At 35.9% G+C, this 24,881-nt stretch overlaps 1 protein-coding gene across 10 annotated transcripts in view; it reads right to left on the reverse strand.

Annotated features, from left to right (window-relative positions):
* The window catches only part of LOC123682809 (protein Gawky), a 61,696-nt gene that overhangs the window by 11,328 nt on the left and 25,487 nt on the right, over positions 1 to 24,881 (reverse strand). For 5 of the 10 annotated variants that reach the window (XM_045621606.1, XM_045621611.1, XM_045621605.1 and 2 more), the window contains 11 exons: positions 24,635 to 24,845; positions 22,270 to 22,473; positions 17,459 to 17,763; positions 14,727 to 14,912; positions 10,011 to 10,262; positions 8,573 to 8,767; positions 7,127 to 7,282; positions 6,907 to 7,040; positions 4,963 to 5,113; positions 4,692 to 4,897; positions 2,100 to 2,346 (listed from right to left, as the gene is read on the reverse strand). In XM_045621606.1, the coding sequence (XP_045477562.1) occupies positions 2,100 to 2,346; positions 4,692 to 4,897; positions 4,963 to 5,113; positions 6,907 to 7,040; positions 7,127 to 7,282; positions 8,573 to 8,767; positions 10,011 to 10,262; positions 14,727 to 14,912; positions 17,459 to 17,763; positions 22,270 to 22,473; positions 24,635 to 24,845 (2,247 nt within the window). The remainder of the gene's footprint in view (positions 1 to 2,099; positions 2,347 to 4,691; positions 4,898 to 4,962; positions 5,114 to 6,906; positions 7,041 to 7,126; positions 7,283 to 8,572; positions 8,768 to 10,010; positions 10,263 to 14,726; positions 14,913 to 17,458; positions 17,764 to 22,269; positions 22,474 to 24,634; positions 24,846 to 24,881) is intronic. The other 5 variants (XM_045621613.1, XM_045621612.1, XM_045621609.1 and 2 more) reach the window with 2 other exon arrangements.

The following is a 24,881-nucleotide window of genomic DNA, read 5'->3' on the forward strand; positions in this document are numbered from 1 at the left end:
CGACTTAAGTTCAAACCTCCGATACCCTCATATAACTCGTGAAAACTATGACTTTCGACGTGGTCTAACTTAAGAAAAATGCATCTATTAACTAAATTCAACTTTTCGCGATGAGGCACCATTTAAAGCCACCGTATATCGCTTGCGCACTGAATTCAAACGTGGACGTAGTTCGCTCACGGACTAAGTTGAAGAAGGTCGTCCAAAATACGCCAGAAAATATTGATGCTGTGCGAAAACCAATTGGTTAAGATCCTCATGTGACATATCAGTAAATCGAGAGATGTTTAAGTATAAGTATGACTAGCATACATGTAGGATCCAGTTATTATTCCCTGTAACGAATTGAGATGGTCAACCGGATGCTTGGAGACCTATTCGATTCTTTTAGTGTCGAGGGAATGACAGTTTCAATTGATTTACAGGGAACGAATTGTTATTGTACATAATGTAAAAAGGATGTGTTATTCTTCGAGGTGTCGAAAATATGTCAAGAGTTGTAAATCTTGAAGAGATTTATTGGGGGGTTGATAAGGTTCGAAGACAACACGGTCGTACCAGATGTGTTACATCTGTTTATCAGGTTCTAGTCCTTCTAGAATATTCGATTTCCAGGAATCCGCGAAGATCTTTGTGGGCGGTACGCCAAAGCTCTTATTGGACTAGGAAATGGTACTTTCCCCGAAGGGTGTGGCCAAGACGAAAAGAAGGGAGGTCGATATTCGAGACAGGGTAGTTCCAATCGGCAGAGTTCAAAGTAAGCCGAAGACGGGTACAGTTCAACTCAAATCTCAGACGGGAGACAGAACAAGTTCGGTCGGTCAACTTAAGACGTACGACGTAAAGACGGTTCGCGGACTAGATTAAGACGAGTCGCGAACAAATCAAAGACGAGACGACCGAAAACTTGAAGTACGACGAAGACGTTTCGAGTAATTAAACTAGAGTTAAAGACGAAATTCAGTACCGTAGTGAGAAACTTGTAATTAAGACGTAATTAGGATCTTCTCAATACCGAGTTTGTACTGTATAAGTGTGGCTTTGTAAATAGATGTAAATAATTGAAAAGAGTTTAATTATTACAAATCCAACAAAGTCACGGAGAAAAAGACGAAAGGCCAGGTAATCGAATCATACCTCTAGACGATCGATTAACCAAGCCTACATACATAAGATTTTGCACGAACATTTATGTGTTTGGTAGCTCTGTGCAAGTTGGATTCCACATTTGTTGTTAGGAGTTAATGAGCTCCACCAGGTGTCGACACCTGGTGGAGCTCATTAGGACGTTCAGTCTTGACGTAGCAGCCATTTGCAACGGAAGTGTCGGTTGTCGCTCCCGCCAGGTGCGAGTTACGTTCAGTCATTAAGTTTTTGCACTCAAAAAAAAAAACTCCACCTATAGGAATTCATCCTCAATAGGAAGAATTGTATGGAGAGAAATGTATGGACGTGAAAAACGTTCGAAAATGGTGTAGAGAATTTTCTGCTGGCCGACTAAACGTTCACGACGAGGAGCGCAGCGGCAGGTCATCACACTAGGAAGAAACAGTGCGGAAAGTTAAGGCGCTTGTGCTGAAAGATCGCAGGTTGAATCTCAATGAGTTGGCCGAAAAACTCCAAGATGTGTGCAGTAGAGACTGTATTCATTCAATTTTGGTGAATAACCTGCAATACCGATGAAGAAGTTCATGAAGCGGTCATTTCGTTCTTGCGCGAGGCGGCGGGATCGTGGTTCGACGAGGGGATACACAGAAGTTTGTCGTACGAATGAGGAAGCTCATCGAAGTGAATGGCGATTACGTAGAAAAATAGCTTAGATTTCAAGCTTTACAGCAATGTACAAAACTTAGTAAATAAATGTTATTTAATGTGAAAAAAAATAAATGGAGACCTTACTTTAAATACACGCCTTGTAGATAGAAAATTGGTTAATTTTCTGTGAGAAACTGAAACTTTTGACGATTTTTATAATTTGATAAAAACTTTATAAATGATGTTACATATTTTTGAAAATAGAAACATTAAGCGATTTCATTTGTTATAGAAATTTATATGGTTTACATTGGTGCGTTCGACTCATTGAAAGAAATACAAACCTGGGCAGTGAGATTGCGTAGTAGAAGCCACTGGGAACTTGTGGCTATCCAATGGGATGAAGGTCTATGCTGATTTGTATTCCATGGCGCAGCACTGCCAATAGTATTGGACCAACCATTGACTAAAGATCCTGATTTTGACGGAAGACCCGGGGGTGGGCCTCGTGATTTAGGAGCTCCCCACAACTCTGAAGTGACTGCGGTTGTGGGATTCTCCAGTCCTTTGTTTGCTAACTTGCTCTGGGGACTGAAAAAAAATTACAAAATAGTGCATACAATCCATTGAACGTGATTTATTTGAAGAACCTGATTTGATTTTGAAGAAACTCAATAATAAACAATTTCCTCTGAAACTACTTGAATTCTCGTTATTTTTTTAGTTATGAATGAAAACCGCTATTTTTATTTCGTTGTATCACGACTTCTTCAAGTGAGTATTACTGAATACTGATTTACAGATATTTGGACATGTCTATAAATACTGAAAATGTGTGCAAATAATATAGGGTGATTCACCGGGATGGCCTAATAGACGTTTATGGTAAAGTAATCATAATTTTGAGCTGAAAATTTGCATATTGGGGTTTGAGATAATGATCTTTCTTCCTAAAATGTTTTCAGATCTCTACAACTTCCGGTTATACCTGAAACAGACTACTACTTCCTTATTTCAAATGACACGCTCAGTATATTATTGCATCATTAGATAGCTTTTTTTTTTGGCAATTTCGGCAATATGCCAAACTTTGGGTGAAAATTCAACGGTTCATGAGTTATTGGGATTCTTATGAAAAAAATGGTAGCGATCAGGACTCACATTTTTTTAATATTACCGCAGTAAGATCTTTTTCTAAAATTTTTTTTTTCTTTTTCGATTCCGCAAATACGTAGTATTATAAGACTGTTTGCGATTTAGGCCAAAAATGTACAGGGTGTTTATAAGAGGATCATGAACTTGGACAACTCAAATTCATCAAAACTCATGATTTTCAAATTATAACCTATATTTTTTATTATTTCAGTCGATACTACGTCCAAAAATAGTGGGGGTTACTTAATCAAACCCTATACCTAAAATGAATACTTTAAGAGTTATTGAGGAAGAACTTTAAATGAGGAAAAACCGCAATTTATAACTGTGTGGAGTAGTCTGCGATTTCCAAAAAACACAGAAACTAAAATTCGATGTTTTCATAACTAAATTTGACATATCAAGAAGTGTAATGAATTATTTGTAATTGAAAATTGTATTGGTTTATGGATTTCACAACAATCCCAACGAAAAATTAATTAAAATTCATGAAATGTAAAATTTAGTTATCCAAACATCGAATTTTAGTTTCTTTCTGTGTTTTCCGGAAGTAACAGACAGTTATTAACACAGTTATAAATAGCGGTTTTTTCTCATTTGAAGTTCTTCTCCGATAACTCTTAAAGTATTCATTTTATAGGGTTTGATTAGGTAACCCTCACTATTTTTGTACGTAGAATCGACTGAAATAATAAAAAATATGGGTTCTAATTTGAAAATTTTGAGTTTTGATGAATTTGAGTTGTCCTAGTTCAAGATCCTCATTTAAACACCCTGTTCATTTTTGGTCCAAGCCGAAAACAGTTTTAAAATATGACGTATTTGCGGAATCGAAAAAGAAAAAATTTTTTCGAGAAAAGCTTTTTCTGCTGAAATATTCAAAAAAATGTGAGTCCTCATCGCCACCTTCTTTTTCATAAGAATCCCAATAACTCATGAACCGTTGAATTTTCACCCAAGGTTTGGCATAAAAAAAGCTATCTAATGATGCAATAATATACTGGGTGTGCCATTTGAAATAAGGAAGTAGCAAACTGTTTCCGGTATAACCGGAAGTTGTAGAGAACTGAAAATATTTTAAAGAGGAAGATTATTGTCTCAAACCCCAATATGCAAATTTTTAGCTTAAAATTATGATTAGTTTTCCATGAACGTCTAATAGGACATCCCGGTGAATCACCCTGTATAACAACAAGCAATCAGGAGCATATAAGTTAAGCTGTGGTACTTGTCCATATGCACATGTTGGCCAAACAGAATATCATTCTAGGCAAGAATCAAGACACGAAAAATGTTACATTAATAAAAAAAAAGCAATTGCACATAGATACAGGATATGATTTTGATCAAAATCCTGAAATTTTCGACATTGAAAATAAAAACTTTACTGAACCTATGAGAAACTTTAGAAATTAATAGAAAACAAATTTTATCAAATGAAAAAAAAATTTAACCGAACTACTTCAATGAACGTTCTCTGAGAATCTCAAAACTTATATACTCCTGTCAGTTTTTGTACATAATTTTTATTAAATTATTTAATAGACATACCCAAACATCTGTTAAATCTGTATCTACTAATACTCACAATGATATGACTAAACAATAATTGGGAATTAAATTAGCATAAGAAAATATTGTTTTTATTCATAATTACAAAATGAACTTTTGTCAAGTAAAGAACGAAACAATAAAATATTTTTCAATTCCATAAAAATGCCCAAAATTATCTTTTGACCTTTCACAAATTGATATGTTGAAATTATTCGGGAAACACTCACCTAGTAAATGCACTGGTAGTTGAGGCAGGAGGGTTGAAGCTCCATGTTGAAGAACTCAAAGTTCCGATATCGCCCGTTGGGGGACTTTTGCTGGGATTCATACTAAACAAGTCATTGTCTTTGATTGTTGCTATAGACAATGGCGAACGCACCACCGATCCGGGAGTAATACTGGGGTCATCTTCGATTGATTTGATTTGCGTGCCCTAAAATTGAGGATAGAAAAATTCAATCATCGTATCTTCGACATTCAACAACAGGCAATAACTACCTTCCAGGGCTTGCCAGGCTCGAATTCAGGTACAAGATCAGTTAAGGAAGGCTGTGCTGAAGTAGGCCATTGAGAGTCTTTTTCACTGTTCACATCAACAACCGCTGGATCGGGCCAGCCAGTGTCACCTGAACGACCACTAGACCATGGTCTGCAATAAATGGAATTATTCGGTAAATTACACAATTACAAATGTATACAATGTTTCCGAGAAATTAACGCAACACTCAATAATTTAAAACATACAGGGTTTTCTTTCGACATTATCATTAGGCTTCATTAGAGCTACATTCTCAAATTGTTTGGTAATAAAAAAGTGTAAATAACTAAACAAACATATGTTTTCCCTTATGGAACATACTGTTTTTATTGAATTTTCAGATTGGAGGCAATAAATGAACTCAAGTTTGTTCGAATTTTCATATGCTCAAAACTTACCATTTTTGAGATATTTCGATTTTTCATGAATTGGAAAACCCAATAACCTCAAAATTACTGACTTTATTTTAGATTTTTAAGTGAAGACTTGAAGCAGGGCCGGCGTTAAGGGTGAAACGGTGAAGCGATCGCTTCAAGCGCCTTTATTTGAGGGGTGGCAATTCGGCCTAGATTGCTGTCACCTTTTCATATTATTTCATCCTTGATTCTTAAAAACAACATAAGGTTGTTTCGCTCTGCTGCGTTTGTCAATAAAAATCTCCAAACTGACAATGTTGTTATTGATGCTTTTTCAGCAGGGGCGCCGAAAAATTCTTTGTACCAAAATTACTCTCGCCGGTCTCGAATAGAAGAACGGAAGTAAGTACTGACTTTTTGATTATCATGGGGAACTCTTCTGTGTTCAAAAAGAGACGATTTATTGATTATTTATTCAAACTTTAATATTGGACTTATTCTAAATGGCGCACCTTATTACATTATATTTCATTTTCTCATTTGGTAGCGAATATTTCGAAGATATTAATATTTGCTACCTAATAAAAAAGATAAAATACAGGGAAGGTAGAGATGAGCGATATTTCACGAACTGTGATTTAATCACTGATATCAGGTAGTCACGGTTCCGAAAAACGAATACAGAGCGTGACGGGATCACAGTTTGAACATTTCACAGATCTTTTCAGGGCATATCATCGTCCGTTGCAATCGTAAATTATGAAGGCAGCCTGATGTTTTTATTGCTTCGGAACCTTTTTCGACTAACATAATTGCATATTTTTATGACAATCCCAGCATCCGTAGGCAAATTCGCCTGATTTAGGAAGTATTTATGTAGGACTTGTTAAACAATAAATACTTGCTACAAACAAATAATAATCACTGAATTACTGCATAATTGGAGGTGGAAATGAAATTCTAATTTTATGCTTATCTTTGATAAACAACCCCAAAGAAATTCTTTCTATATTAAATTTGCCGACCGAAGCAATAAATGGTACTCTGTATTATAAAAAATAAACGAAAACACGTCAGAGAGACATAATAATAATAGGCGAAAGACCAGCAATCTTTGGACTTTCTTCACAGAAGTTGATGTAAATTATGCTACTTGTAATTTATTTGCAATTATCTTTTAAAACCACCTCTTCAAATTTGAGGAAACATTTGAAAAATCGATATCCTTCTGTTACGTTCCTAACTAAATCTGAAATAAGGAAAAGAGTTGAAAATGTAAGAAAAATTGATGTTTTCATAATAATTTTTCATTAATTTTGCTTTGCTGTGAATGATAAGAGTGACCAATTCGAGATGCAAAGATAAACGAACTAAGGTTTGGGTGATTCATACAAATATTAATAACCAGCAACCTAAACAGTGATCACGTCACGCTTTAATTTCACTGATATCATAAAGTAATGTTCACGTTTCACAACGTGATCTAAGAATCACGGTATCGCTCATCTCTAGTCTACCGCGTTTGCCTATCTTCAAGGAAAAACTTACCCATCAGGTTGGGTGAGTCCCAATGGATTCATGTTTGGAGAAGTAGCCAATGAGGATCCAGGAGCGCGACTAAATTCTCCCCCTTCCTCTTTATCTGGTTTAATCCACTGGTTCAGTCTTGATTGTTGTTGTGACTGCAAGAAATAATTGTTTGAAGTTCGATACCAAATGATCAACTCTTCCGAGACATTTGAACCTTAATGAATCATAAATAACTTACGAGTTGAGGATCCTTAATTCCCAATTCAGCGAAATTCGTTTGCATCGAATTTATGGAATCGTGCATCGACGTGTTCTTCAGGAAGTCATTGGGCCCGCCGGTCAAACTCTGATGTTGTTGCTTCACGTAAATGGCTTGTTGGGCAGCTATTTGGTTCTGATAAATCACAGATGGTAATTAACATCGTAAACTTAGACTGATATTATGACTTCAAAAAAATAAGTATGTAACTCAAAAACGCTGCAATACTTATAACGGGTGTTTTTTTTTTCGAGGTATATAACTTTAAGTTGGCATTACTGTTCAAGATGGCGACCGATTTAACAGCTGTCAAGTGATTTGTTCTCAGTTTGGTTTGGCAATTCATCACGAATAGACTCACGCCTGAACAAAGCTTGCAAATAGTGCAATTTTATTTCGAAAATAATGGTTCTGTGCGGAATACGTATCGCGCACTACGTCCATTTTTTTTTGTTTAGTGATGCGCACTTCTGTTTGAATGGATACGTCAACAAACAAAACTGCCGTATTTGGAGTGAAGCTAATCCTCAAGTGTATGTCGAAACACCGTTACATCCAGAAAAACTGACTGTTTGGTGCGCTTTATGGGCTGGTGGAATCATTGGTCCGTACTTCTTCAAAAACGATGATGGTCAGAACGTTACAGTCAATGGTGATCGGTATAGAGCCATGATTACTAACTTTTTCATTCCTGAATTGAACAACCATGATGTCCAGGAGCTGTGGTTCCAACAAGACGGCGCAACATGTCACACAGCTCGTGCCACAATCGATTTATTGAAAGACACGTCTGGTGACCGCCTAATTTCACGTTTTGGACCTGTGAATTGGCCTCCAAGATCTTGTGATTTAACACCGCTAGACTATTTTCTGTGAAGCTATGTAAAGTCATTGGTCTATGCGGATAAGCCACAAACCCTTGACCATTTGGAAGACAACATTCGCCGTGTTATTGCCGATATACGGCCACAAATGTTGAAAAAAGTCATCGAAAATTGGACGTTCAGATTGGACTACATCCGAGCCAGCCGTGGCGGTCATATGCCAGAAATCATATTTAAAATGTAATGCCACAAGATTATCTTGCGGATAAATAAAATTCATGTCAATCGAATAATCCATCGTTGTTTTATTGCAATTTAAAGTTCTATAGCTCTAAAAAAACACCCTTTATATTCCAGACCAATAGCAATGTCCAAGCAGATATTCTGAATGGAAGGAAGTATTTTATTTACGTTTACTTTCAGAACCACAAAATGGATAACCCTTTATCATCATCATGTTTAAGATTCCAAAAATGAACGAACTAAATTTAACCAGAAATGAATATTCGATTCATTTCAATGAATTAACTTGTGTTTATTGAGCTAGGGGGGTTAATCCAAATAAAATGAATAAATGAGTGAGATTAAAAAGTGAAGTCACCTGTAAATTGGTAATTTGTTGCTTCGTTTTCGTAATGAGTACAGAGCACTGTAATATAGTGTTGTTTTGTTGTCCCTTCATACAAGATTGAGTTGCAATTTGTTGCTGGTTTGACAACTGTTGAAGGGCCTTGATCTGTTGCAGTAATTGATTCAATAAAACCAAAGTTTGCGGTGCCAAGGGTTGATTGAGAATCTGAAAAGAAAACTATTTTTATCAGAACCAGTAATTAATCACAATAAGATAAATTAATGGTGGCCCACACATTTTTTTTTTTCGAACGCATCAATGTTGGAATTGCTTTCTGCAACGAGTATTAGACGATATTTTCTCTATTTCAGTCAATTTTTGTGAAATATTGTCGAAGTTCAATGAAAAATTCAAATTATATGTCCTAGTGACTTTTGTATTGTATCTTGGCAGTTGGTGTGACTGTTAGGAAAATTGATAGATTACGGAATTTGAATATGAATCGTACGTTTCGAATTTTGAAATAATTTACAATTACGCATTAAATTCGTGAATTATGTCTGACGAAATCGATTCAACACCACCAGAATTAAGAGAATTTGCGAATAATGTTGCAAATCATTTCACTATATCCAAATTATATTATATTGACAATTATTGAAATTTGATATGATTGGAAGTCAGTATAGACTACCACGAAACGAATAATATATCTGAAAACGATGCTGTAATGAGTTCATTACAGCACTGTTTTTAGTACTGTAATGAACTCATTACGATACTGAAATAGAGAAAAGATTTTCTCTATTTCTGTATCATAATGAGTCCATTACAGTTCTAAAAACAATGCTGTAATGAACTCATTACAGCATCGTTTTCAGATATATTTTTCGTGTGGTTGCCTATGCTGACTTCCAATCCTATCAAATTTCGACAAACGTCAATAATTGTCAATATAATATAATTTGGGGATATAGTGAAATAATTTGCTACATTATTTGCAAATTCTCTTAATTCTGGTAGTGTTAAATCGATTTCGTCAGACATAATTCACGAATTTAATGGGTAATTGTAAATTATGTCTAAATTCGAAACATACGATTCATATTGAAATTCCGTAATCTGTCAATTTTCGTAACAGTCACACCAACTGCCAAGATACAATAAAAAAGTCACTAGGATATATAATCTGAATTTCTCATTGAATTTCGACAATATTTCACGAAACTTGACTGAAATAGAGAAAATATCGTCTAATACTCGTTGCAGAAGGCAATTCCAATACTCTTGCGTTCGAAAATTCGCTCCTTCGGCGCTCGTTTTCGAATTTCGCATTCGTGTTGGAATAGGAGCCCATTCTGCAACTTGTTTTAGAATATACTATTTCAAAATATCTTCATTTACATCCTCAAAATGAGATCCGCTTCTGCGGTGGGCTACCCGGTATAAATCAGTATTTGGTACATACCTGGTGATTGAGGTAACCGGCCTGTACAGCCATTTGTATTTGTTGTACCAACATACGGAGTTGTTGAGTTGATGGTTGCGTCTGATGGGGCATATTTCCTCTGCCAGATCCATTTCCAGCGCCAAATACTTGTGCATTAGCTCCCTGCGTCAGCATTTTCTGCACAACGGCAGGTGATATATTATTGATTAGGCTATTGTTAGCTCCGCCTGTGTTATTCATATTGCTAAGCATATTGGAAGAATTGTTGCTCTGGAAATTTCGAGAAAAATCATGTTAATATTTACAAATGATGACCGTTATGCCTTGTTTTCACGGGAGGAGCACTCGGCCGAGAAACTGCTTCTGATACTTGGCTGTAAATCTCTGACCCGGTATGAGATTTACACATTTTTGGACAAAATTTGGTTTAACACAATTTTTCGATACCATTTTTATGGTAAGATTTGTCTTTAGGCTCAAAATAGCCCTCATTCCAAAAGCTGTCGAATTTATACACGAATATTTTAAAGGTTAAGCCTATCTTAAACTTATATGGGTTTAATACTATGAGCGCCACCTATATTTCACGAACTTTTCAGCTTACCTAATATAGGCTGGGCCTAACACTAATCATCAAACTACTCACCACACGCAAATCAGATGGGCACATCTGTCAAGGTGTACCCATGTGTTGAAACAAAAAAAGGGATTCTATTCACTTACTTGCACATACCTTTGGCAGAGTATCAAGTGATTAGATCTGAATAATCTACCGAGTGCTCGTCTCACGTAAACCAGGCATTAAAATATAAGCAAGAATCAAGAATAAGTATAACAATGTGTCCAAAAAATAAGGTTTTGCCGAATTCTTAAAAAAAAAATGTAAACAAAATCGTGCAAAAACACTAACGTATTCCAATAATTATATTCTAGAACAAAATTTCGAATGAATTTAAATAGGCGAATTTCCGTTTGAGGCATTCATAACTGATGATCAATTTGATGCTGCTGGTGTGTTTGTCTTTCGAAGCCATATTACTTGACAACTATTGGTTAGTGTTATGTGAACTAATATAAAATGCTGCTGTGAAATAAAAAAAAAAATTTGGTCGACATATGTCACTTAGCTATGTGAAAAACTGGTTTGAATAAGAAATGATAACTAGTTGTGTAAGAATTTTTATACTTTGTATCACACGTCTACATCATCATTTAATGTGCATTTAAAAAATGTTAAAGATGGCTTTTCAAGTACAAAATACCAGGTATCTGTGATGAACTCTGACTACGGTGTCAATAATTATAATCACACAACAAACTATCCTTTGAAATAAAGAAAATCAACATCACAAAGTTTCCAAAACATTCAGCAGTGCTGCCATAATATATAGAATTTTCCAATGAGAGGTTTCAATTTTGGATAGCCGCTATCTGGACAGCTGTCACTTCCTAAATTGTCATCTGTAGTTACTAAGCCATTACTTGAAATGTAACTCTTCAAAATCGCACTGAAATTGTTAAAATTCTCTACAAAAATGGTGGAAATTTTGCAGTCATAACTCACAAAACTAAAGGACTTTGGTGCCGTCATAAAGCACCTCCTCGTCCGGAAACAGTGGAACTATTGGAAAAATTTGAGCTGTTGGAACTACAGTGACTAAATAAACCACAGTGGCGACAAGTGTGGTCTCGTTTTCGATATCCTCTATTAGTGTGACGTCACACACCGCCATTTTTGGTTCTCCTGTCAGTGTTCGGAATCCAAACAAATAAATTGTCATTCAAATTAGTACGGTGTCTTTGAAGGAATTGGCTTATTTTCATAAATAAGAGTATTTGAGGAACGATTTCAGTATTAATTGATAGACAGAAGGAACGAGGTTAATATCAGTAAGTTTGAATCCTGTATCATTCCCCAGATTTTGTAAAAAGCCGTCTTTATTAGTTGAACTTCAAGTTCGAACTTACTGGCATTAATCTCGTTCCTTCTGTCTATCAATTAATACTGAAATCGTTCCTCAAACACTCTTATTTATGGAAATAAGCCAATTTCTTCAACGACAACGTACTAATTTGAATGACAATTTGTTTGTTTGGATTCCGAACACCAACAGGAGAACTAAAATGGCGGTGTGTGACGTCATCACTAATAGAGCGTATTGGCTGAGCCTAAATATGGCGGTTTTTTGTTTACATTCTCCATTTACCTGAGTTTTGGATTTTTCGAAATGTAAGGCCCGTTTTATTCAGTCACTGTAGTATTCTTCAGTTAAATGAATTTCTTCTATATACATTCAAATACATATTATCAGGCCCAATAATTTTGATGTGCACGGGCGTAGCCAGGGGGGGGGTTTTGGGGGTTCAAACCCCCCCCCGAAATGTTAAAGATGTCAAAAAAACTTTTTTTTTTCAAAATCTCGAAAATATTTTTTAATGGAATTTGTAAAAAGTGAATGAAATTATCACTCTCAGTTCAATTAATTTGTAATGTGGAATTTGAATTAAATTACCTCTACGTAATCCAGTCAATTTGTGCTTACATGTGCCCCTCAAAGAAAAGTTATGGGTTAGTTTGATTTTTTCGATCGTATGTAACAGGTGTTTTTTTTTCGAGGTATATAACTTTAAGTTGGCATTACTCTTCAAGATGGCGACCGATTTAACAGCTGTCAAGTGATTTATTCTCAGTTCGGTTTGGCAATTCATCATGAATAGACTGACGCCTGAACAACGCTTGAAAATAGTGCAATTTCATTTCGAAAATAATGGTTCTGTGCGGAATATGTATCGCGCACTAATTCCATTAGCGATGAAGCGCACTTCTGGTTGAATGGCTACGTCAACAAACAAAACTGCCGCATTTGGAGTGAAGCTAATCCTCAAGTGTATGTCGAAACAGCGTTACATCCAGAAAAACTGACCGTTTGGTGCGCTTTATGGGCTGGTGGAATCATTGGTCCGTACTTCTTCAAAAACGATGATGGCCAGAACGTTACAGTCAATGGTGATCGGTATAGAGCCATGATTACTAACTTTTTCATTCCTGAATTGAACAACCATGATGTCCAGGAGCAGTGGTTCCAACAAGACGGCGCAACATGTCATACAGCTCGTGCCACAATCGATTTATTGGAAGACACGTTTGGTGACCGCCTAATTTCACGTTTTGGACCAATTGGCCTCCAAGATCTTGTGATTTAACACCGCTAGACTACTTTCTGTGGGGCTATGTAAAGTCATTGGTCTATGCGGATAAGCCACAAACCCTTGACCATTTGGAAGACAACATTCGCCGTGTTATTGCCGATATACGGCCACAAATGTTGGAAAAGTCATCGAAAATTGGACGTCCAGATTGGACTACATTCGAGCCAGCCGTGGCGGTCATATGCCAGAAATCATATTTAGAATGTAATGCCACAAGATTATCTTGCGGATAAATAAAATTCATATCAATCGAATAATCCATCGTTGTTTTATTGCAATTTAAAGTTCTATAGCTCTAAAAAAAACACCCTTTATTTTTTTGGGTTCTGAATCCGAATCTGAGATTGAGCACAAAAATTCTGTGACGGAACATTAAAAAAAAAATACAAAAAAAATTTAATCTTCTGACGTTTTCTTCCATAAAGTTTTTTGTCCGAAAAACCTGGCTCAAACGATAGTTCAAAATTGGCGTATTATATCTATCTCTGCTGAAACTCAGTTGATGGGGTAGTTTTAATTTCTTCGATTTATTATCTCTGTTTCTGGGGTACAGAATTCAAAGCTGAAGTTTGCCACCAAAATTTCATGATAAAACATTGAAAAAAATGCAAAAAAGAAGATAACTATCATTTTTTACCGGTTTTTTGCATATAAACTTTCTACTGATTAATTTGAATTTGAGTACTCTGTTGTATAAATACTACGACGGTATTTTTTTCCTAAATATATTTATAGGAATCGATGTGAAGAAATAAACTAAATTTCAAAAAGTGATTTTGAAAATGCTTTTTTTCTCAAAACATACTTGAAAAATAAAACTAGTGAAAATAGACTGAATGGGTTGGCTCTTTTAAAGTTGATATATTTAAAAAGGAAAACATAAGATTTTTTTTATAATATGTAAAACCCCCCCCGAAACTGAAACCTGGCTACGCCCGTGTTGATGTGTGTCAGTTCAGTTAATTGTATTCTTAAGTTTTATGACTCTATGTCCTAATTCGCCATTTTTGAGCTCAATTTGAACGAATTGTTACCACTTTGTTTAATTAAGTCACTATAGTTGGAACAAGCTAGTGATGTGAAGAATCAAAGTTGAGATGGTGGTGAGATTGTAACTTATTCAGTACGAAGCGACGAAACAATCGTAATTTTGCAATAAGTTTCTTAGCAGAGTGATTTCTCAGAGAAGTGACCACAATTAGTCACTTTTGGACTTTTTTTCTTTGGAGTCCCGTGAAAAAAGTCTATGTCAACGCTCCACAATCGATTCAAGACCTTGAAGATGGAATTGGTGAAGTTATCTAGGACATACAGCCACAAATGTGCGATGGAAAATTTCATGAAAAGAATATGGTGCTGCAATCACTGTCGTCCATTGATTTCTCTCAAAATATACTTTTTTTAATATTACAATGAAACCTCTTATTAGAAAACCCTTTATGTGAACACACCAATAACAGACAAAAAAATGTGGTGATTGTAAATGATAAAAAAGAATTTCTTCGTTGAAAGTTGAGCACTTACAGGAGGAAAGGACATTTGTCCCGATGGTCCTGAAGTAAACCTTCCCTGGCCTGGAAACTGTTGATGATCGAAATGGTCATCATCGGCACGTCGCCAGGCCTCTTGATTGCGTAGCGGGCTCAAAATATCTAATGCTTCATCAAAGTTCATATCGCGAAGTCGCAAAGCATTTTCGACGTCCTCCTTCTACAAATATCAGAAAACGGATATAAGTACAAGTAGAGTTTTTTTTTCACGCTTTAATCAGTTATTCATCGAAGACTAAGGCGGATATTTATTTGTAATGTTTGAATCAAGAAATATTTATTTTCAACCAAATATTTCAGGTGTCCAATATTCGTTGTCTAGTGAGGAAATGCTTTTGAGCTAGAAAAAAAGAAAGCAAATGGCACATTTTTGGGCTCAATTTTTGAGAGAATTAATTTGGTGAAAATCTCAACCTTATCGATTCCACTGTTTCAAGGTGCAAGAGAAAATGGAAAATGGCGTGAAATGAAAACTTTTCATATCTTCTTTATTACTGGTGAATGAAACTAAAACATTCCAAAAATTTCTTCAACAAATAAATAAAAAATATATAACATGACATACATATTTTCTATCAAACTACAAAAATTATCAGAAGTTTCAGTTTCAATCGGCAAATCAACCAAGTGCCTATCTATGATAATCTGTACTCTTCAGATAATTAAAATATACGGTGCCACCAAAGATCTGCGTTTGAATATTTCAACATTTTGATATTGATAAATGTTGATAAACAACAATACTGAAATTGCTTCAAGAAATGTAATCTGGATACACGTCCGAAACGCTAACCGTAACTTCAGAAGGTGTTAGCTTTTGCATGGATTAGAGCGGATTCCATTTCGCGCAATATTTATAAACATTTCGATTGAAATTAAAAAAAAAAACGAATAAAATCACTTTCTTTTATTTTTTCATTAGGTATACAACTTTGCTTTCGCCGTTTCGCAATAAATGGCTGTAGCGGTAACTGGTAGTCGAAATAAATAGATCGTAGATGTCATACAATAAGCCTAGGTATTTGTAAACATAACGCCATCGAAATATTAGTCGATTAGTGTCTGCATCATTGAGTTATTCTCGATTGAACATGTCGCCTTACGAGACAAATTCATTTGTGGGAGGTTTTCATTTTCTGCTTTAATATGAAGAAAATGCGACTGAGGCTCATCGAATGCTCACAATTACATATGGTGAGCTCGCTATTAGTGACATTAAGCGCCGAGAGTGCTTTCAGCGATTCAAGAACGGCGATTTTGACGTTGAAGATCAGTGGTGGAAGAGAGGTTTTCGAAGATGAAGAATTGGAGGCATTACTTGATCAAGACTCATGTCAAATGCAACAAGAATTGGGAGGACCATTGGGATCGACGCAACAAGCCATTTCAAAACGCCTGAAAGTTATACGAATGATTCAAAATCAAGGAAATTGGGTGCCGTACGAGTTGAAGCCGAAAGATGTTGAACAGCGTTTGTTGTCTTGTGATCTGCTTGCAAGGCAAGACGGAAGGGATTCCTGCATCGCATTCTGACTGGACACGAAAAATGGGTTCATTACGATAATTCCAAGCGCAGAAAATCATGGGGAGATCTCGGTCATGCTTCCAAGTTTAAACCGAATATTCACGGTCCCAAGGTCATACGCAGTATTTGGTGGAACCAGCTTGGCGTTGTGTATTATGAGTTGTCAAAACCGTCTGAAACAATCACAGGCGATCATTATCGGACGTAATTAATGCGTTCGAGCCGAGCATTGAAAGACAAACGGCCGCCATACAACGAGAGACATGATAAAGTGATTTTACAGCATGACAATGCTGGACCCCATGTTGTGAAAGTGGTCAAGACATACTTGAAAACGTTGAAATGGGTAGTCCTACCACACCCGCCGTATTCTCCCGACGTTGCTCCCTCGGACTACCACTTGTTTCGATCAATAGCACACGACCTGGCTGGCCAGCACTTCCGGTCTTATAAAGAAGTAAAAAATTGGATCGATTCGTGGATCGCTTCAAAAGATGACCAGTTTTTTCAACGCGGGATTCGCACGCTGCCCGAAAAATGGGAGAAAGTAGTGGCCAGCGATGGACAATACTTTGAATCATGAATGTATAACCAGTTTTTTTACAATAAAGTCTGGAATTTCGGAAAAACGGCTGAAGCAAAGTTGTACGCCTATGTAAAATATATGCCATAATATGTAACTTCAAAATCAATTGAAAAAAAAAAACAAAAAAAAAACAAATGGATTCCACTAAAAGAGTGCCTGTTGAACGTTTATGTTTCATGTTGATAGCATGAGTAATAAAGGAGTTCTGAGACATTAATTTGCATGTTTTTTTCTCTAAATTGTTTTTTTTTCGGGACTTGATCTTATATCAGTTTTACTGCCTCAAGTTCCTTTCTACAGCATTGAAAATGAGCTTATCTCTTGATATAATGTTACTTTATTGTATGTTGTGGATAAATGAAGATTATTATTATTAACTTTGCATTTCACGCCAATTTTCCCTTATATCTAAAAAACAGTTGAACGTACAAGGTTGCGGTTTTCACCAATGGAATTCTCTCAAAAATCGAGCCAGAAAATGTGCCATTCATTTTTTCTATCTCAAAGGAATTCTGAGATCCCCTCACTAGGCAACGAATTCGGGACACTTTATACGTAAAGAACAGAATAAAACCCAGAAAAATATATCATTTACCTTAAATCCCATATCCACCAAACATCGAAATGCTTTAGAATTCCACACCATTTCCTTCGTGAACTGCTGTTTGTTAGGGCCGGCTATCTTGTGACTCCAATCGGGCTCATTGTCCCACAGAGGACCAGTCCCAACTGGCATCTTTGGTTTCTGCCACTTGGGATGGTCGTCCCACTTGCTACCATCGTCCCAGGAACCGCCGTTTCTCATGGGCAGCGAAATCCTCGGCTGAGGCATACCAGGTGGAACGGCTACGTTACCGCGGGCCATAGCAGCGCCTGTAGGCAGATCGTTCCAATGAGAACCTAAAATTTTATAGGACAATGATGAATTTTATCGGACTTTGAGCGAGTGACTTGATAGCGTTTCTGAGAAAGAAATAATTAACGAATAATTCATTGACTTGAAACAGAGGACTAAGAAAACATTTTGACAACTTGTCCTGAGCTCCAGCCGATAATGAGTAATGAAAAGTGATATTAAAGAGTACCGGGTTTTTCACCATAATTTGACCCCCCCTATAACTTTATTACTAGAAGAGGTACAGAAAAATGTTTTCTACAAAAGTTTCACGAAATCGACTAGTGTTTTTTAAAATGATTTCACAAAACGAAATATATACAGAGTGGGCAACATATTGATAGATACTTAATTTTTTCAAATGGAACACCCTGTATATTTTTCTATTATTTCACTAGCTCTTTGTCCCCTGATTCCGAATATAATATGTTTGGCCTATCTTTCTTATTCTGAGTACCACAGAGTTTCAAATTTTGAGAACCACCTGGCAAGCTAAGTAATCTGTTTTCAATTGGAAGGCTGCGATAACTCGAAATGCCCTTTTTTGAGTTATCTCGTCGGCAACGATATATAACATACGTTTGTCATTGAATAAAACTATTCATCGAATATGCACTACATAGAAGCGGAAAAAAAATGAAATATTTTCGCTTTATATGGAGAACAATAAAAATGAGGAAGCTACAAGGAGAGAATATATGGAGTGTTGCATCCAAATGATCCAATTCCAATTTATAGTAAAAAACGTATGTCATATCGTTGCCAACGAGAGAACTCAAAGAAGGGCATTTTGAGTTATCGCAGCCTTCCACTTGAAAACTGATTACTTAGCTTGCCAGGTGGTTCTTAAAATTTGAAACTCTGTGGTACTCAAAATACAAGAGATAGGCCAAACATTTGTTATATATTCGAAATCAGGGGGAAAAGAGCTAGTCAAATATAGAAAAATATACAGAGTGCTCCATTTGAAAAAATGAAGTTGCTATCAATATGTTGCCCACTCTGTATATATTTCGTTTTGTGAAATCATTTCAAAAAACACTAGTAGATTTCATTAAACTTTTGTAGTAAACATTTTTTATTAACAATGTTAAAGGGGGAGTCAAATTATAGTGAAAAACCCGGTACATCGAGAATACCCTATATGAGTATTTAAAGTCACCTTGGTTCCGATTTACGTTTTGAAATTTTTGTTTATTTACAGCAAGCTAGCTATCTATTGCCTAAATATAACAATGAAAAAAGCATTGGCAAAAATCAGGTATCAAGAGCTGAAAGCATGAAAGCTATCGAAATATACAAATATTCGACTTCAACCGAAGATAAGAAACACCATAGTTCATAGCACCTGGTTACCACCAAACTAAAAAGAGGAGGGTATGAACCAAGGTCTTTAGATTACACAGGTTGCCTCGTAACTTGGGTTGAAGAGTGGGGTAACGCGTCATCCGGTGTCTGTCAAGGTCTATAGAATGTCTGTATCGCCATTGGTCATCATTGACAGACATTTTATCGTAGCTATTCTGTGATTGAAGATATAAAAGACTATTTAGGATAGACTACGAACGATATACGCGATCAAACTATTAAGAATATCCGTGAAAACCCACGATTTCATTGCAATCGAATGTTATTTATTTGAATGTGTAAACCGAGTGAATGGTTAACGCTGATTGGTTGAAGGTTACGAGACAACCTGTCTAAATCTATAAACCTTGGGTATAAACCACATAGCCTCGCCCTCTCCAGTGAAGAAAGTATAAATATTGCATTAACCCAATCGATATTCTGTTCGGAGAAATCTAAAATCGAGTTTAATTTTTTAAAATTTAGATTAAAGGGGGTTTCTCTGCATCGAGACCTTGAGGTCTATTGTGTCCCCGTCAGAATTGATTTTGCCATTAGTCGCCGTAGTCTACAGCTCGCCCTCTAGTTCCAGAGAACTCCAGTATCTGAGATGACTATTCGTAGAAATTGCTTCCTCACTTTTACAAGTCTAAGCATTTTTTGCTTAGGCTTGTGATGCATGCCGTCACTAGGTGATTCCGAGTTTCTTCCTCCTCCCTGCAGAATCATTAATCGTCGTTTTCTGCTAGTCTCATTCTCATGAGTTGCTTCCTGAAGCGTAAGGAATTCAGTCAGGAGGTGTAGCAAATTCTTGCAAAGATCCAGATACTTCTTAGATCTCCTAGTATTGAAGTTTCGAAGAAACTTTTTGGAATGATTCCACCCAGGAATATTTCGTCAATATTTATCTTTCAGTTTTTTCCTTCTCCTGAAACTCGTTCTTGTGGGTACATTTATCTCTACCACAGAAAAATTCTGGGTCTGGGAATGGAGTTTGTGCTCCTTTCTTGGCTCTCTTCATTTCCTTCAATCCCTGAGTGACCGGGAACCCGAACACCATTTAAAAATCTATGATATGTAGGCTTAATACTTTGCTTGAAACCTGACTATCAGATTGTGTCGCTATAACAAATTTTTGATAGTTGCTTACTAGATTCATTTCCACACATCTTTGAATACAAGTAACTCTGCCTGAAAGACACTTGGACAACGGCCCAATACTCCAGCGCCAGTCCCCGTAGTGATTTTAAAAGCATCTGTGCATCGAAATACAATGTCTACGCCTACTAGACTACGGCTAAAAATTACGAAATTCAACTCACGCGAATACTATTGTGGATCCACTTTTTCTTAATTTGGATTTAGGGTTAAATATCGGAGAATTGATTAATTAGTTTACATTCGCTTGTGAGAACAAAGAAAAGTAAAAAAAAACTCCTTTATATCTAGTAGAAGTTCGATTTGAAATAACGCGTTTTCCTTACGTGACGATTCCTTCCACCATACCACAAGTCGCGTTAGGAAATTCGTTCCACAAAAATATAATTTAATCGATGCTTCATTTGAGGTTTGAAAGTCAAGTGTTGATTCTAAACGGCAAATTGGAAGGCTTTTGAATGCCAGTTTATTCATGTTGTCGAGTGGGTAAGAAAACTGTTTCATCCAAAAAAGCAATAATCAGACATTGCAGAAATCATTCAATGAGACAAATACATTACATTCGAAACAAGCTACCAAACAGGAAATGTTATTTTCCAAAACATGAAAATTTAACCTCAAACATAACTAGCCGTTCTACCATTTTACTATACAAGTTCAACATAGAATATGCACACACTAACAAACCCTACAAACAACAATCACAAGCTTCCAGCAAATCTAAAAAACTATTAACAAACAAACAGCAATAACATATTTCATTTAATTTTATTCTTATTGCAATTTATCTTATATAATAAAAATCTGGTCAAATTCAAATATAACTGAAACATTTTATTTGAAAGAATTATTTATACCATATAAAATATATTGACTGTACATCCTTGGAAATTAGGGACTATATTTGAAATTAAACTAGTCCCATCGAATTATAGACAGGTGTTCCTAATTTTTTTTTTGAAACGAGATAGAACTGTGTGACCTCAAGATAAACTACTGTGCCAGGAAAATGAACCAAAACCTAACTTAACCTAGAAATCGTGCATCCAATCGTTCATTTTTTTTTTGCAATTCAACATGGCGATTAAAACAAAGAGTTTTCCAATAAGATATTTCATTTTGATATAAAAAACTTGTAGTTGTCCATCAATGGATGTTCATTCCACTAATTTCCATAAATGAAATGTATGCCATCAACTATAGAAAACGATATCAACAAAATGGCCGCCACGGCTACGGTTGCAGTTCCAAATCGTTTTAATGAAATTTTCCATTGCTAATTCTCACATTTACGTTCTCGACATCTTCACTAATTGCATCTTTAAAGTCCTGAATCGACTATGGAGCATTGGCATAGACCTTATTTTTCACTTGGCCCCAAAGAAAAGAATTTAAAACTGTTGTTAAATCACGAATCCAGGTGGGCCAATTTTTAAATTTGAGAAATAATAAGACTAGGAAACTTTTTTTGCAAAATTGCGACTTTTTCGTTGCTTGTGTGACACGTAACGCCTTCTAGTTGAAAATAAACGTCGACAACATCAATATCTTTCAATTCCGGCCATAAAAAAGCATTAATCTCAGCCTACTTCCCAAGATCGACGAGGAATCGACAATCCTGGGTTTTCGTCAACACCACAGGATACAGCAGCAATATTTCTAGTTGTTCATGAGCTACGCACACGGTTTCCATCTTGACATCAACTTGTCCAAACAGTTAAATTTTTTTTCACCAATTTCAATATTGACCGAGAAGGTGCTTCACGATGACCAAAATGTGATTTAAATTTTGTAGCAACTTTCAACAATTTCAATGCCTTGTTGAGACGTGTATTTACATTTTCAGTAATGGCGTAGTTTTTACTTGTCAAATGTCAAAGTATGACAACTTCAAAAGTGACAGCTGCCCATGTAGCGGGCTATTAAAAATGAAACCTCTTATTGGAAAACCTTTTAGAAGCTAAAGGCATGCCCTCCATTGCAATTTACAAGGCTTGGCGACATACCTTGTTGCGGGTTGCCCCATAAAGATGTACCATCATCGTAATTCGGCATATTACGCCTTTGAGAAGGTGGCGACGGTTCTTCCCAACCAGCTGTCGATGCGGGTCCAATTTTGTTCTGATGATGCATGTGCTGAGCGGCTGAGTGTGGAGCAGCCTGATTCCAAAAGGCCTCAGTACCAGCCCCGTTCAGGCGACCAGTAATTCCTGATCAAAATCGGCAACGAATTACAGAATTGCGATTGAAATCTATTCGCAGGATCCCTCGTGAATATTTATAATTGCATAATGTGATCGTTTACGCGATTATCTCATTCAGATTAGGCTTGTTATGAATTTGAACTTTATTACTCGTAAATCGTAATCTTTTGAATACTCGAGATAACTTTACAGTACACAACATAGCTCGAAAGATTTATTACTGCCGAGAATTAATGTTATTGACGAATAACGCTATCGATTGGTAATGTTTTTTAGTTTGTTCCAATTCTTTTCGAAAGGTTCAGTGATTTAAAATCAGTAAACATCAAACCACAAAACAATTTTGATGTTAATTGAAAAGATTTTTGGTTAGTAGTACTTAATAAATTTGGTAATAATCTACAGCTTTGTATGTTAACGGGATAATTTCGAAAAAAAACCTTAATATTGATGCTACAGTATTTAATTATGGATTATTATTATTTTTGTTTAGCGCCAATTGTATACCCGATATGTTCATTCAATTTTGTTTCAGCGAGTTTTACGCAAATTTAGATTATTCCGAGTTTATAGTTAGAAATTCGTCATCACGGCACAACCAATAAGATTTTTTCAACAAGCCTATAATTTCGAAAAGGAAACATCTCACAGAAAAATATTTCGAATGAAAAATTAATGGTATTGATAGGGAAGAAAACTTATAATATAACCTCTTCCATTTATTTTACTTTGAAATTTTTATTACAGATTCTTATTCAACGACAAAAAATAAAAAACTTTTGTAAGAATAATTTTCACAATTCATCACAGATGACGCTTCAATCGAATTTAAATATTCCGTCTGAACGACCTCAAAGTATTGAAGTCATTAACAATGCACATGAAAGTCTGACCTTTCCTGCTGAACTATTTGTTTTCAGTACACATAATGACGTTGACCATTTTTGAATGGCGAAATTATTTGTTCTTTGTATTTTTGGTTCAAAATACTTCCCATTAATTGAAAAGTATTAATTAATTGAAAGAATAGAAAAAAAAAATCGAAATGCATCTGTTTTATTTGGAATCCAGTAGAAATCTTCGTCAAGTCGTTCATCTTTATGCGCTGAACGTTTTCCATTATTTAAACGAATAGTTGGACAATTTCAACTGAAACTATTTTTGAAAGCCCAATACGCTCTATTAGTCTGACGTCACACACCGCCATTTTTGATTCTCCTGTCAGTGTTCGGAATCCAAACAAATAAATTGTCGTTCAAATTAGTACGGTGTCGTTGAAGGAATTGGCTTATTTTCATAAATAAGTGTATTTGAGGAACGATTTCAGTATTAATTGATAGACAGAAGGAACGAGGTTAATATCAGTAAGTTTGAATCCTGTATCATTCCCCAGATTTTGTAAAAAGCAGTTTTTATTAGTTGAACTTCAAGTTCGAACTTACTGGCATTAATCTCGTGCCTTCTGTCTATCAATTAATAGTAAAATCGTTCCTTAAATAATCTTATTTATCAAAATAAGCCAATTTCTTCAACGACGACGTACTAATTTGAATGACAATTTGTTTGTTTGGATTCCGAACACCAACAGGAGAACTAAAATGGCGGTGTGTGATGTCATCACTAATAGAGCGTATACTAACGTTACCAAACTGATACCTGTCAGTAACGGAGCTACTTACTTACGCTACCGATCTTTCTGCTAAAAGCGCCCTCTAAGGTCGTTTAGACAGAAAATTCTTTTACGGAGCCAACTGTGACGATTCGTGAAAAATTGTGTTTTTTGAAATTGAATACGGATCTACTATACAAAATACAGCGATCCCCATTTAAAATTCCAAAGCCCCCTCCCTAAAAAGGTTGAAGGAAATGGAAGAGATTATACAATAAACGGCAAAACCATCAATCTTTAATTCAAAAACATTTTCTGTAGGAAGTTTCCTTTTCGTGATTTTTAACTGATTCAACTTGAAAAATCACCTGGTTTGTGGTTGGCTAACATGGCAAAAAAATTAAAACATTTATTCCACACAATCAATTCCCGGTACTTGAATTTGACTGTTAAATTCCAGCGTATGAAGATTTATTTCTCAACAGAACAAAGAAAGACAAACAAGAAAATTTGGAGACATAAACCACCATAACGATAATATAGAGATATAAAGCTTACCTCTTGGGTCACCTCTCATATCGTTCCCTGGTATTCTGAGTTGTTGTTCTCTTGGATCGACGATTCTCATAGAATCATTAGCACTTGTTCGTATATCTCTGAGATCTGGTCGCATATCCCTGGGATCCATGCCAGTAGATCGAGGATCAGCAGCTCTTGGATCAGCACCCCATCCACCAGCGGTATTACCAACGGTACCCCATTCGTTTTCCTTCAAGAAAAATAATTGCTCTTAAATTTGAGAAGA

Source organism: Harmonia axyridis, chromosome 6 (assembly GCF_914767665.1).
Source record: "Harmonia axyridis chromosome 6, icHarAxyr1.1, whole genome shotgun sequence".
In the NCBI taxonomy this organism is placed as follows: domain Eukaryota; kingdom Metazoa; phylum Arthropoda; class Insecta; order Coleoptera; family Coccinellidae; genus Harmonia; species Harmonia axyridis.